The sequence below is a fragment of the Anarhichas minor genome, unplaced genomic scaffold (assembly GCF_050575085.1).
Source record: "Anarhichas minor isolate MPS153535 unplaced genomic scaffold, ASM5057508v1 ptg000047l, whole genome shotgun sequence".
NCBI lineage: Eukaryota > Metazoa > Chordata > Actinopteri > Perciformes > Anarhichadidae > Anarhichas > Anarhichas minor.
In genome coordinates, this window is record NW_027466493.1 from 410,001 (window position 1) to 422,891 (window position 12,891).

The 12,891-nt window shown below is 41.8% G+C and overlaps 1 protein-coding gene across 1 annotated transcript; it reads left to right on the top strand.

Moving 5' to 3' along the window:
- The first annotated feature begins 4,243 nt into the window (after window positions 1-4,243).
- LOC142971542 (claudin-20-like) lies at window positions 4,244-5,068 on the top strand. The gene has a single exon (XM_076112097.1). It carries the CDS (start codon window positions 4,244-4,246, stop codon window positions 5,066-5,068), a length of 825 nt encoding a protein of 274 aa, XP_075968212.1.
- Window positions 5,069-12,891: the final 7,823 nt, after the last annotated feature.

The window sequence follows — 12,891 nt, forward strand, 5'->3', positions numbered from 1 at the left end:
CCGTTTATGAACCTCCTGGTCTCCGTATAGTAATGTGAATATCAGGCTGTAATATGAACAAATCAACAATAATAAATCAATAATTAATAACCAGAAGACAAAGAAACCTGAAAAATATGAATCCACACACAACAAAGATATAAACTGTGTGTGTGTGTGTGTGTGTGTGTGTGTGAGTGTGATTGTGTGTGTCTTTGTGAGTGAGTGTCTGAGTGTGAGTGTGGCTGTGTGTTACGCTGAGATAAAACGGTTCATTTATATTCCTGTCTGTGTGTTGATTGATGGTTGATGGCAACTCGGGGGGAGATGATGGCGTGTGTGTGTGTGTGTGTGTGTGTGTGTGTGTGTGTGTGTGTGTGTGTGTGTGTGTGTGTGTGTGTGTGTGTGTGTGTGTGTGTGTGTGTGTGTGTGTGTGTGTGTGTGTGTGTGTGTGTGTGTGTGTGTGTGTGTGTGTGTGTGTGTGCGTGTGTGTTTCTGCCAGATGGTTTGATTCGGGTCCAAACTATTATCGGTGTGGAGGTCAGAGGTCAAACTGTCTGCTTTAATGTGAAGCTAATTTCAGTCGTATTGAATGAGACGAATGACTTCTTCTTCTTCTTCTGTTCAAATAAACCTCTTCTCCTTCTTCTTTAATCTAAATGTACGACCACAGATGAAAACAAACAGCTGATTCATCACATTTTAATTGTTTTTACTAAATGTTTAAATAATCTGATGTTAAAGAGATGAATATTAACAACACTCCTAATAAAAGAATAAACCACTCAAAGATAATTAAATCCCCCCCCCACACACACACACACACTTAAATCTGAATTTAAAAAACAAGCGAGAGTTTAAAGAATGACAAAAAAAGAACAAAAACAAAACATTAAAAGTTTAACAAAGAACAAGCAAGAAATGACGAATTAAACAAAAATGAAACAAAAGAATAATAAACATTAATAGTACAAAAACAAGAAATTCAAGTTATAACAAAAACGATCAAAAAATAAACAAAACAAAAATCCTAAAATGAATTCACGCTTTTTAAAGTTTAAACTGTGTGTTATACACATATACACTGTGTGTTATACATAAATTATACACTGTGTTATACACATATTATACACTGTGTTATACAGATATTATACGCTGTGTGTTATACATAAATTATACACTGTTATACAGATATTATACACTGTGTGTTAGATATAAATTATACACTGTGTGTTATACACATATTATACACTGTGTTATACACATATTATACACTGTGTTATACAGATATTATACGCTGTGTGTTATACATAAATTATACACTGTGTGTTATACACATATTATACACTGTGTTATACAGATATTATACACTGTTATACAGATATTATACACTGTGTTATACAGATATTATACACTGTGTTATACACATATTATACACTGTTATACACATATTATAGACTGTGTGTTATACAGATATCATACACTGTGTATTATACAGATATTATACACTGTGTGTTATACAGATATCATACACCGTGTATTATACAGATATTATACACTGTGTGTTATACATAAATTATACACTGTGTTATACATAAATTATACACTGTGTGTTATACAGATATTATACACTGTGTGTTATACAGATACTATACACTGTGTGTTCTCTCTATTACAGGTCACAGCTGGAATGATCAGTTTTATATTGATGGTTATTTTTAAATCAACTAATAATCAACAATCCCAAACGGCTTCTCAAATATCTGCAGACTCGTGAACGTTTTCCAAATTTTTTCTTAATTTATATACAATTATTCAAAATGTAATCAACAGAATAGATGATAGTTAAAAATGATTTTCAGTCGTTTTTTTACGTTGATTCTTTTCAAGCATCCGTTTGAAAACACAGATTTATTCAACTGTATTATAATAAATCTCTCTTTTAAAAAGTGTAATTTATTATTATCGTCGTCAGGATGCAGTCGAGAGCAGCAAAGGCTGCTGGGAAAATATTCAAGGACGCTCTGAGATTTAAGAGCTTCTAAAAACAACAACTTCAATTAACGTCAATTAATAAAACGTTAATAATCTTATTGTTCGTCTTCTGGATAAAACGTCAGTGACGACAGAATCATTTCAATTAAAGAGAAAACCGCTGCTGAGACATTTTGTCTTTTTTAAATGATAAAATAAATGTGTTTTTCTTAAATTAACATAACTTAACAAAGGCTTTTGTGACTCTTTTTTTCTTAAACTGAAAGTGTGTTGTATTGTCATCATTATGTCGTATATGAAAACTATCAGAATATAACTACTGTAACAATAACACAAACATTTATTATCTTGCAGAAAAACCTCCAATCAGTTCAAATATTCTCCAGTAAGTGAACATATTTTTATATCATGTTTATTGTGTTTTATGATGTGAGTCTTGTTTTGGAAAATAATTAATTAATATTTCTATTCTTTTGAATTAAATGTTAAAAACCCCGATCTGCTGAATGAATGAAGCACTAATTAAATTAATGATTTGACATTTGTTCCTTTCAGAGGATCAATTTATGAACTGATAATAATCAAACGGCTCTGTGGAGCGCTGCAGACGTTTTCTATTACGTGGGTAAGTGAACCAATTATTTCTTTATCTGAATACGAGGTTCCCAACCTGAGGTTCCCGACCCCCCAACGGGACCCAGGATGAGCGTAGGACGTCCCAAGATCCTTCGTTTTGTTATGTCTTTACATTAAACGTCTTCAGGCCTTTTGTGTGTAAAATAACTTTGTGATCTCTGTTTTTATTTCTCACACGTCATATGATCACTGTGTTATCAAATTAAGAGACGTTTCGTGTCTGACCTCAGTGCAGAACTCCATTAGGAATCTGTCAGGTTTAAGCCGCAGTAACTCCTGTTTCGTTCACGATGAGCTCATCGCTCTTTGTCTCCGGGTGGGAAACTTCGTCTTTGCTGAGTTCTTATTTGTTGTTGAGTGACTGAATCGACACGACAACATTAATCAAGCCGTGTTGCTGGTTTGAAACAGTGAAACAGCGGCTTTAATGTGGTGTTTTTCCCACAGAGGGGGGACGGGGACGTGTGTTTATTGTGTGCAGTTTGGTGTGGAGGCTGCAGGAGTCCGTGCAGGTCTGAGGCTGATAAGACTGCAGGATTATGGTAATAACAGGCTGCCGCTGACGGACCGCCGGGTCCCGTCCAGCCCCAAACGGGTGGGCGGGCCGCGGACACTTATCAGCGCGCCGCAGAGGGCGATTCTTCACACGGTCACATGACGGGCGACACCTCGACTCCCACTGCAGAACAGCAGCTCAGCGGGTTCTTATCACCAAACCAGGACCGAGGCGACGACCCGTCGGAGCGCGTTGATTGTTTTTTTTTAAAAAGCACCAATGATGTCGTCAGGCGTCTGAGACCAGCTGATATTATCAGAAACAACCAGTAATGAGCCGCTACCTTCACGCTCAATAGATTCTTTTGTTTTTTAAACGAGGCTGTTTCGCTCGTTGAAACTCTTTCTGTGTTATAAAAATAAATAAATGTAACTGGTGTCGTCCAAAGAACCAGGAGAACGGTCCAGGTGGTCAAAGGCGACCACGAGGAGGGACTCCTGCGGCGTGGTGTACCCCGCCATCGACTCCTCAGATAAAGAAACGCTGCTCTGCGGCTCTGCTGACCTTCAGGTTAGAAACTAAGACAAAAAACTGGTTCCTGAACCGGACTTTTGGACGGTTTTGTTCGTGCGGAGGTTTCCTCTGGTGCATCTCTTCTCCAGGACGCAGAATGGGATGAAACTGTATGTACGGTTGCCAAGGAGACGGGGTAGTTAAACCCACGACGCTTGTGTTTCCATTCCCTCCGCTTCGTCCTCAGGAAATCACAACACAAGGTAAGAAAGAGCCCGACTCTCTCTCACTTTGTCTCCTCGCGACGTTTAAACTCCAAGAAGAAGAACTTGGATCTTAGTTTCTCCTGCAGAGAGTTAAACAGACCCGAGGGACTGCAGACAGAATAGAGTGTCAATGATCACCACATCATCAGCTGCAGAGCAACTAATGCAGGCAATCAGCGACAAATAAAGAAATAAATGGAACGCGTTCCCATCAGCAGCCTCAGCTGTGCGTCCGTCACGCTCCCACGCTCACTTCATTCTCATTTCTCCTCTGGTTGCAGCTCGCTGGAGCCCGGCGGAGGAATTATCTGCTGTCAGGACCTGACGGAGGCGGGGTGGTGTTGGGGGGGGCTGAGCCATGCTGTCCACCGCCGTTCAGATCCTGGCGTTCGCTCTGGCGCTGCTCGGCGTCCTCGGCACCACCGTGGCCACCCTGCTGCCCAACTGGAAGGTGAGCGTCAACGTCTGGTCCAGCGTCATGACCCCCATCTCACAGATGCAGGGTCTGTGGATGGACTGCGTCTGGTACAGCTCCGGCGTCTTCAGCTGCACCGTGAAGAACTCGGTGCTGTCGCTGCCGGCCTGTCTGCAGACCACGCGGGCCGCCATGGTTCTGTGCTGCATGGTGGCGTCGTTCGGGCTCTGCCTTGCCTCCCTGGGGCTTAAATGTACCCGCTGGGGGGGCAGCCACCGGGCCAAGGGGCACACGGCCATCGCCGCCGGGGGCTGCTTCATCCTGGCTAGCTTCCTCTGCCTCGTGCCGGCGTCCTGGTACACCAACGAGGTCATCGCCGCCTTCCTGACCACGGACCTGCCGGACAGCAGCAAGTATCAGCCGGGAGGAGCTCTGTGCGTCACCTTCCTCTCGGCCGGCTTCCTCCTGGCTGCGGGGCTCATCTTTTGTCTGTCCTGTCCTGGAAAGAGGACAGGACGGCCGGACTACGCGTCCCCCGATGATCCCGACCGAGTCATGGCGTACCGAGAGGACCGGCGGAGGCAGGAGCTGCAGACGGAACGCGTGCCGCCGAAAAACAGGCGAAACCTGACGGTTCGGCTGCAGATGGACAAAGTGAATCGGCAGAAACCTCCTGAACCTGAGCGGGACCAGAAGGTCTACCCGTCTCCCTCCAAACCCCCTCTGAAGGACATCAAGGACAGCTACAGCCTGCAGGAGTACGTCTAGTCCCCACGGCTGAGACGGGGAATGTGGAGTTCCTCAGCCGAGGGTCTCCGGCTGACAGTGGGGGGGGGGAGGGGAGGGGAACGCAGAGAACCGGAGCTCTGTGAAGGAAGAGAGCTTTAAAAACTGCACAGTCAACAAACACTGTAAATCCTTTAAAAACCGCTGCAGCTTTGTCAAACCAAAGGTCTAAAAAAAGAGCTGATTGTTTAAAAAAAGATAAAGATAACTGAGCTCTGCCTGAAGTTTAAAAGCATCATTTTCCATCGTAGTCTGTCAAACAGGGCCGACCCAAACCGAACAAAAGAAACATTTAAACTGCACCTGTATCATAGACATTTATTTTAATTAAATAAACTACAAAAAAGTACAACAAACAAGAGTTTTTATCGTAACTTTGAGAAACACTTTTTGTTAAATCTCTGGTTTACCAGCTAAACATCTAACTGGTGTAAATGTCAGGAAGATGACTGAGCTGACAGAAGTAACGTTAGCTTGATGAACTCTTTAAAATGAAGTTAAATAATGTAAACTCATCAAAAATAATATAATAAACGCTAAATCACAAACCATGCTGATAATGTTACTATAAAGACATACGTCCCACCTTCATCTGGTAGAATTCATACATTTAAGATGAACTTTAAACATTAACTAGAAAATGATAAAAGACTTTAGAATGACAAACGAAATCCAGGAATAAGTTCTTATTCTTTAGCCCGACCTAAATAATCCTCACAATATTAAAGACGTGCGTACATCATGTAAAATAAAAATACAAAAGATATAAAGATATAAAGTTACAAAACAAAAGTCGATTCTGTAACTTCTGAATACATTTAGGCTTTTATGGAAAATACTCGACATCAGACAATTTAACTTAGTTTTTGTATTCTTCAAACACAAAATTGGAACAAAAGTTATTTTGAATTTCAGTAAAAAAAAATCATACAAAGAAAACAAACAAAGCAAATGATTAACACCTCTCCCTCAATATCACAGAATAATAATAGCTTATGTTAAGAAAAGAAACATGATAATGAAAGTCTGTTCTTTGGGTCGGCTCTGAACTCTCTCTGCTTTAAATGTTTAGATGTTTAGATGTTTACATCTTTAGACGTTTACATGTTTACATGTTTAGATGTTTACATGTTTAGATGTTTACATGTTTACATGTTTAGATATTTACATGTTTACATGTTTAGATGTTTAGATGTTTACATGTTTACATGTTTAGATGTGTACATGTGTACATGTTTACATGTTTAGATGTGTACATGTGTACATGTTTACATGTTTAGATGTGTACATGTGTACATGTTTACATGTTTAGATGTGTACATGTGTACATGTTTAGATATTTACATGTTTACATGTTTAGATGTTTAGATGTGTACATGTTTACATGTTTAGATGTGTACATGTGTACATGTTTACATGTTTAGATGTGTACATGTGTACATGTTTACATGTTTACATGTTTAGATGTGTACATGTGTACATGTTTACATGTTTACATGTTTACATGTTTAGATGTGTAGATGTTTACATGTTTACATGTTTGCAGCTTAAATGTTGTGAAAGCTGCTTTTTTACAGAAGAAACAAAGTCCAGATCCAAAGCGACGGCGTCTGCTCCGTCTTTTCTCAGCTGTTCATGGGGGGGGGGCAGCATGGGGAGAGGTAATGATGCGCTTTGCTTTCCCATTATCCCCTCACCACGGTTGGATGCACACACACACACACACACACACACACACACACACACAGAGTCCTGATGTAGACGGTCTGCAGCGTTCTGGTGTCAATCAAACCTGTCGATGCTTCCTGGGAGTAAAGAAACCGCTGAGCTGAACACCAACGCAAGAAATACGATTCAAAAGAGAAACTATTCAGTTCATCAGCATTAATGTAGAAAACACATTATTAAAATCAAAGCATGACTGAAGAACAAATAAAATGAGGGCTACACAAGTGGACAATGTCTTACTATATGTTTATTGAATAAAAGCAGATTCTATTCATTTCTTTCTTTCATCAGAATTAACTCCATATTAATGGCATAACCTCGCTGAGCAATAATCAAAAGTGAACGGCTGAGGATCACGTTGTCAGCTGCTGATGTTATCGTCTTTGAATGTAATCGACCAGCAGAAGATTGTGGATTCACGTTCCAGATGAAGAACGATCGCCATGTTTTCAATCTGTCGACCAATAAAAACATGAACTGAAACTTTCACTGGGCTCCTGCTGTCATCCTGAAATCAAAGATGTATTCAAACAGAAAGATGGTTTGAATACAAGTAGAACTCCATCCACACAGAACGCAAAAACCCAGACTAGGTGGAGATAAAAGTGACATCAACGATACGTCAAATACCAGAGAAGAAGATTGTGAGCATGCTCAGTTAGCTGATTCTCCATTGGTGGTCTTAACAAATAGTAAACAATGGTGAAGCAATAGCTAAGTATTTATTTATCTATACATGATAATAATGAAAATGGACTCACGTATAGACGGATGACGAGTTTCTGCTTAGCGTCACTTTACAACATGAGGAGATGAAAACAGAAGAAAACGTTCACACTTTTGTTATACAGAAATATTCAGAAATATTCAGACTTTCAGGAACAGAATCCTGCCGAGGAAGACTCCGAGGAAGGTGGAGGACCGTCCAGACATACAAAGTCAATACAAAGACGCGAGTAGATGCAAAACCAGGGAGGGAGTCAGGCGCCGTGATTGGACGCAAATAACGCCAGAATATGAAAATTCGCCTCATTCACGCGAGTTGAAATTGTTTTAACTCGGCCGAGAAATTCACATGAGGCTGTGTCTGTAAAGCCTATCAGCGTTGAGATGCTCCTCCTGTCATCACTGACGTCCCGACGCTGAATCAAGATAAACATACTGTATCCGTCTGTTCACCCAGAGCTCTACGATACCTCATATTAGTACAGAGACCAGACTATGTGTATAAATGTGTGTGTGTAAACCATATGTACAAACAATGAATAGACGCTGATGTATTTACGTCTACAGTTGCACTCAGAATTATTCAACCCCATTGAAAATTAGGTTTATTGGCAAAATTGACAAACTTTAAGCTGTTTTCAATAAACAACTCAAACAGCTCAACACAACTAAAACTACAAGTGGTTTCTCCAAATTCAACACAAAATGGCACTTTTCATGACTACTGCAGTCTCAAACTCATTCAACCCCTTCATGACGAGCATCTGTAGTACTTAGTAGAGCAGCGGTTCCCAAACTTTTTAGGCCACGCACCCCCTTCTACATCCCGACCGGGTTCACGCACCCCCAATCCCAGAGATAAACAGAGCCTATTTATAGCCGCATAAAAATCGGACCGATGAGAGAACAGTTTGCTCGCGCGTGGCGTTTGTTTACAAGATAGAAAACACAAAAAAGACAAAAGAACTTCCTGCACTGTGCCTTCGAAAAGGTAACGGACGTGCACCAGAAGATTGGCCAGATTGGCCACATCTGTAGACTCGTCTACTTGCAGAGAGTAAAACTCACTCTTCTTCACGCGACCGACTAATGTAGCCAGGATGTCTTCGGACAAAGCATCGATGCGGCGACACAGTGTTGTTGGACACCGGGATCATGTCCAACTTGTTTGCTTCTCTCTCTCCAATCATACATTCCACCATCTCTTTGGCAGCTGGCAAGCACACGTCTTCGGCGATTGTGTGAGGTAGCCCCTTTCTTGCTATTCTGTGACCAGATATGAAGCCCGCAGTGTGTTTTTTGTAGACCCAACACATGAATGAGACTGCAGTTGTTTTGGGCTGTTTTGTAACTCCTCCAATTTCGATATAAAAAATGTAAGGGGCTTTTGACTTGCACTGGCACGCTAGGTGTTAGCCAGAACCTCACTGCACCAGGCAATGTGACTGCATCTCCTAAAAATTACATTCCCCCAAAACTAAAATGCATTCTCAATTACGTTTGACCAAAAACGGATTTTCTCCCTGATTACGTTTGTGTTTGACTTATTACATTGACTTATTACAAATACGTTTCTAATCAACATTTTAACATTTTTTTCCCTCTCCACCACCGCCTCTCCTTCTCCCTATTATGCGGTCAGAATACTACCACAACACGCCGCCTGTCTCCAGCAGAAACGCGCTCATCCAGGCCGAGCAACGAGGAACATTACGCGGCTACAATACCTCCACAAAGGCCCGCGTGTAAAATCCGGGAGTAACCGTGACTCTCTTAAGGGTTAGGTTTGGGTGGGGACGTGGCTTCCTAGTGGAAGTTATGGTTATGGTTAGGGTTAGATGGATACAAATAAATAAAATATACCTCCATAACACCCCGCCACTCTCGGCTCATACCTCCCCAGCAACGAGGCACATCACCCGGCCACAATACCTCCAGAATGTCCCCCGGGTGAAATCCGGGACTTGGTTTTATGGTTCCGAGTGGCGGGCGCTCACCCATTGGCGCCGGACGCGAGGTCTCCAGCCGCCCCCGCCGTGAGGCACCCCATCGTCAGGTCTGTCAGCCCTCGGAACAGGCCGCGGGGCAACAACTTGTGGGTGGTGGGGGTAGAGGCGAGGCAGATCACAGAAAAATAATAAAGACTATGTATGGCAAAGATATGTTGATGAGAAACGCATTTGTAATACGTCAAACACAAACGTAATCAGGGAGAAAAGACGTTTATGGTCAAACGTTATTGAGAATGCATTTTAGTTTTGGGGGAACGTAATTTTTAGTAGACAGGACTGCACCATTAGACCACCATTACATTTTTCCTCTCACGCACCCCCTAGAGGCAGCACACCACGCTTTGGGAATCCCTGTAGTAGAGCATCTTTAGTACTTAGTAGAGCATCTTTAGTGCTTTGTAGAGCATCTTTAGTACTTAGTAGAGCATCTTTAGTACTTAGTAGAGCCTCTTTAGTGCTTAGTAGAGCATCATTAGTACTTAGTAGAGCATCTTTAGTACTTAGTAGAACATCTTTAGTACTTAGTAGAGCATCTTTAGTACTTAGTAGAGCATCTTTAGTACTTAGTAGAGCACCTTTAGTGCTTAGTAGAGCATATTTAGTACTTAGTAGAACATCTTTAGTACTTCGTAGAGCATCTTTAGTACTTCATAGAGGATCTTTAGTACTTAGTAGAGCATATTTAGTACTTAGTAGAGCATCTTTCGTGCTTTGTAGAGCATCTTTAGTACTTAGTAGAGCATCTTTAGTGCTTAGTAGAGTATCTTTAGTGCTTAGTAGGGCATCTTTAGTGCTTCGTAGAGCATCTTTAGTACTTCGTAGAGCATCTTTAGTACTTCGTAGAGCATCTTTAGTGCTTAGTAGAGCATCTTTAGTGCTTCGTAGAGCATCTTTAGTACTTCGTAGAGCATCTTTAGTACTTAGTAGAGCCTCTTTAGTACTTAGTAGAGCATCTTTAGTACTTCGTAGAGCATCTTTAGTACTTCGTAGAGCATCTTTAGTACTTCGTAGAGCATCTTTAGTACTTAGTAGGGCATCTTTAGTGCTTCGTAGAGCATCTTTAGTACTTCGTAGAGCATCTTTAGTACTTCGTAGAGCATCTTTAGTGCTTAGTAGAGCATCTTTAGTACTTCGTAGAGCATCTTTAGTACTTAGTAGAGCCTCTTTAGTGCTTAGTAGAGCATCATTAGAGCTTCGTAGAGCATCTTTAGTGCTTCGTGGAGAACCCTTTAGCTGTTATGACCTGATGCAAACGTGATGCATAGCCAGACACCAGTTCTGACAGCGTTCCTGAGGAATCTTAGCTCTTTCCTCGTGGGCAATGGCCTCCAGCTCTCCAATATTCTTGGGTTTGCGTGCTGCAACCGCCTTCTTCAAATCTAACCAGAGATTTTCTGTGGATTTTCAAGTCAGGCGACTGTGAAGGCCGCTCTAGAATCTTCCAGGACCTTTTCTGAAACCGAGCCTTGGTGGACTTTGAGGTATGCTTGGGATCATCGTCTTGTTGAAAGGTCCAACGACGCCCAAGCTTCAGCTTCCTCACAGACGGCATGACGTTTCCTCCTAGGATTTCCTGATACTTGATTGAATCCATCTTGCCCTCCACACGCTGCAGGTTTCCAGTGCCAGAAGAAGCAAAGCAGCCCCAGAGCATCACCGAGCCACCGCCACGCTTCACTTTAGACAGGGTGTTCTTCTCAGCGTATGCTTCGTTCTTCCTCCTCCAGACGTACCGCTGATCCATGGGCCCGAAAAGTTCCAGTTTTGTTTCATCGCTCCACAGAACAGAATCCCAAAACTTCTGTGGCTTATTAGGCCTCAGCCCTATTTTTAGGCCTCTGCTCGAAAATGGCATACCCATACTAAGGAGACCACAGTTCTGTGACTACAAGGTCTATTTTAATAATTTTTGATGCTATAATCAGATAACACTTTGAGATTGTTCAGATGGGTAAATATTGTGTATATGTTGCTGGTTAATATAGTGCAGGAAGATATTACACAGCTCAAATTGAAAATATTCAGGTTCGCCTGAAAAAAAAGCACTTTTATTGATATTATGTTTTTGAAATAATGCAGCTGGCTGCCTCAAAACTCTCCCAAATCATAGCACAACCTATGTATGTACGATCAGTAGTCCTAGAATAAAGGTTGGCTGGGATAAAGAATAAGAGGCTTTAGTACAGAGAGGTCACGCGAGGTCATCATTTTCGAACCAGCTGTTGCAGCTCTTACATTGTACTTTTATATACTATATAACTATATATTTCACTTTTTTTATCACTCATATTATTCAATACATCCAAATACAGCTGTTAGAAATCATTTTGAGAGCCAGGGTCCTCTCAGAGCATGTTTCTGGCTCTCATCCATAGGATTTTCTCAGTTCATGTGTGTGTATGGGGCTGTAGCTCAGCCTATCATCGGTTGATTTCAGTCAATGAGCCCGCCTTCGACGCGTCAGAGTCTCAGGAATGCGAGCGTCAAAGCGGGTCTTGATTGACAGAAGTTTCAGCGAGTAAAGTTGCAAGAAGTGTTGCGTCTCCCCAGCGTAAATTTTCGTTCGCCGGAAGTCTGACCGCTCGCCCATGGTGGATTGACCCCCCTTCTACAGGAAACAGCTCGGCAGCAAACAGGATGCAGTTGCCAACAATGATTCTAGCTCTGAACCGGATAATTTTCGATGTTATTGTCATCATTTTTAATAAAACGTGACCAAAAACCAACGATTTTTTCCGGTGAAGACCACTGCCATGGTACCGTTGTCCACTCACAGCTTTCCACTGGTTCCACGGAGAGAAAAACCGAAGGTATTTATGCGTTCTGTGTCGAATGCTAACGCTAAAAATGCATTGGTTAGCTCGGTAGCCGTTAGCTTCGTGGTCCAAAATCGATGTGCAGTTAAATATGATGGCGATTTTTGGCCACAAATTCGTCCTTTTATGCCACATTTTCTAGATGCTTATACTAGTAGTGTATAGTTGTGTTTGGAGTGTGTAAAAAGTGACTTATATGATAGTGTTGCCCATACGTTGCTGTTTAATCAAAAAAAATGTACAAATCCACAATATTTAGCGAACAATAAGTCCATTTCCGGACAATATTTTCAGGGGGGCTGAACGGATCGAGGACGCCGGCGTCCTCGCGGGGTGGTGGAGGACTTCTGTGGCTTATTAATATGGTTTTGAGCATATTGGAGCCTATGGATCAGCGGTATGTTTGGAGGACGAGGCATACGCTGAGAAGAACACCTGCCGCCCCGGAGAAGATGTGATGATGGAGCAGATTTCATGCAAAAAGTGACAGAAGTAGTTTGAAGAATGAAAAAGAGGAAAAGTT

Bases quoted from the DNA above. Each gene is read 5' to 3' on its own strand.
- LOC142971542 (XM_076112097.1), top strand. From the start codon at position 4,244: ATGCTGTCCACCGCCGTTCAGATCCTGGCGTTCGCTCTGGCGCTGCTC.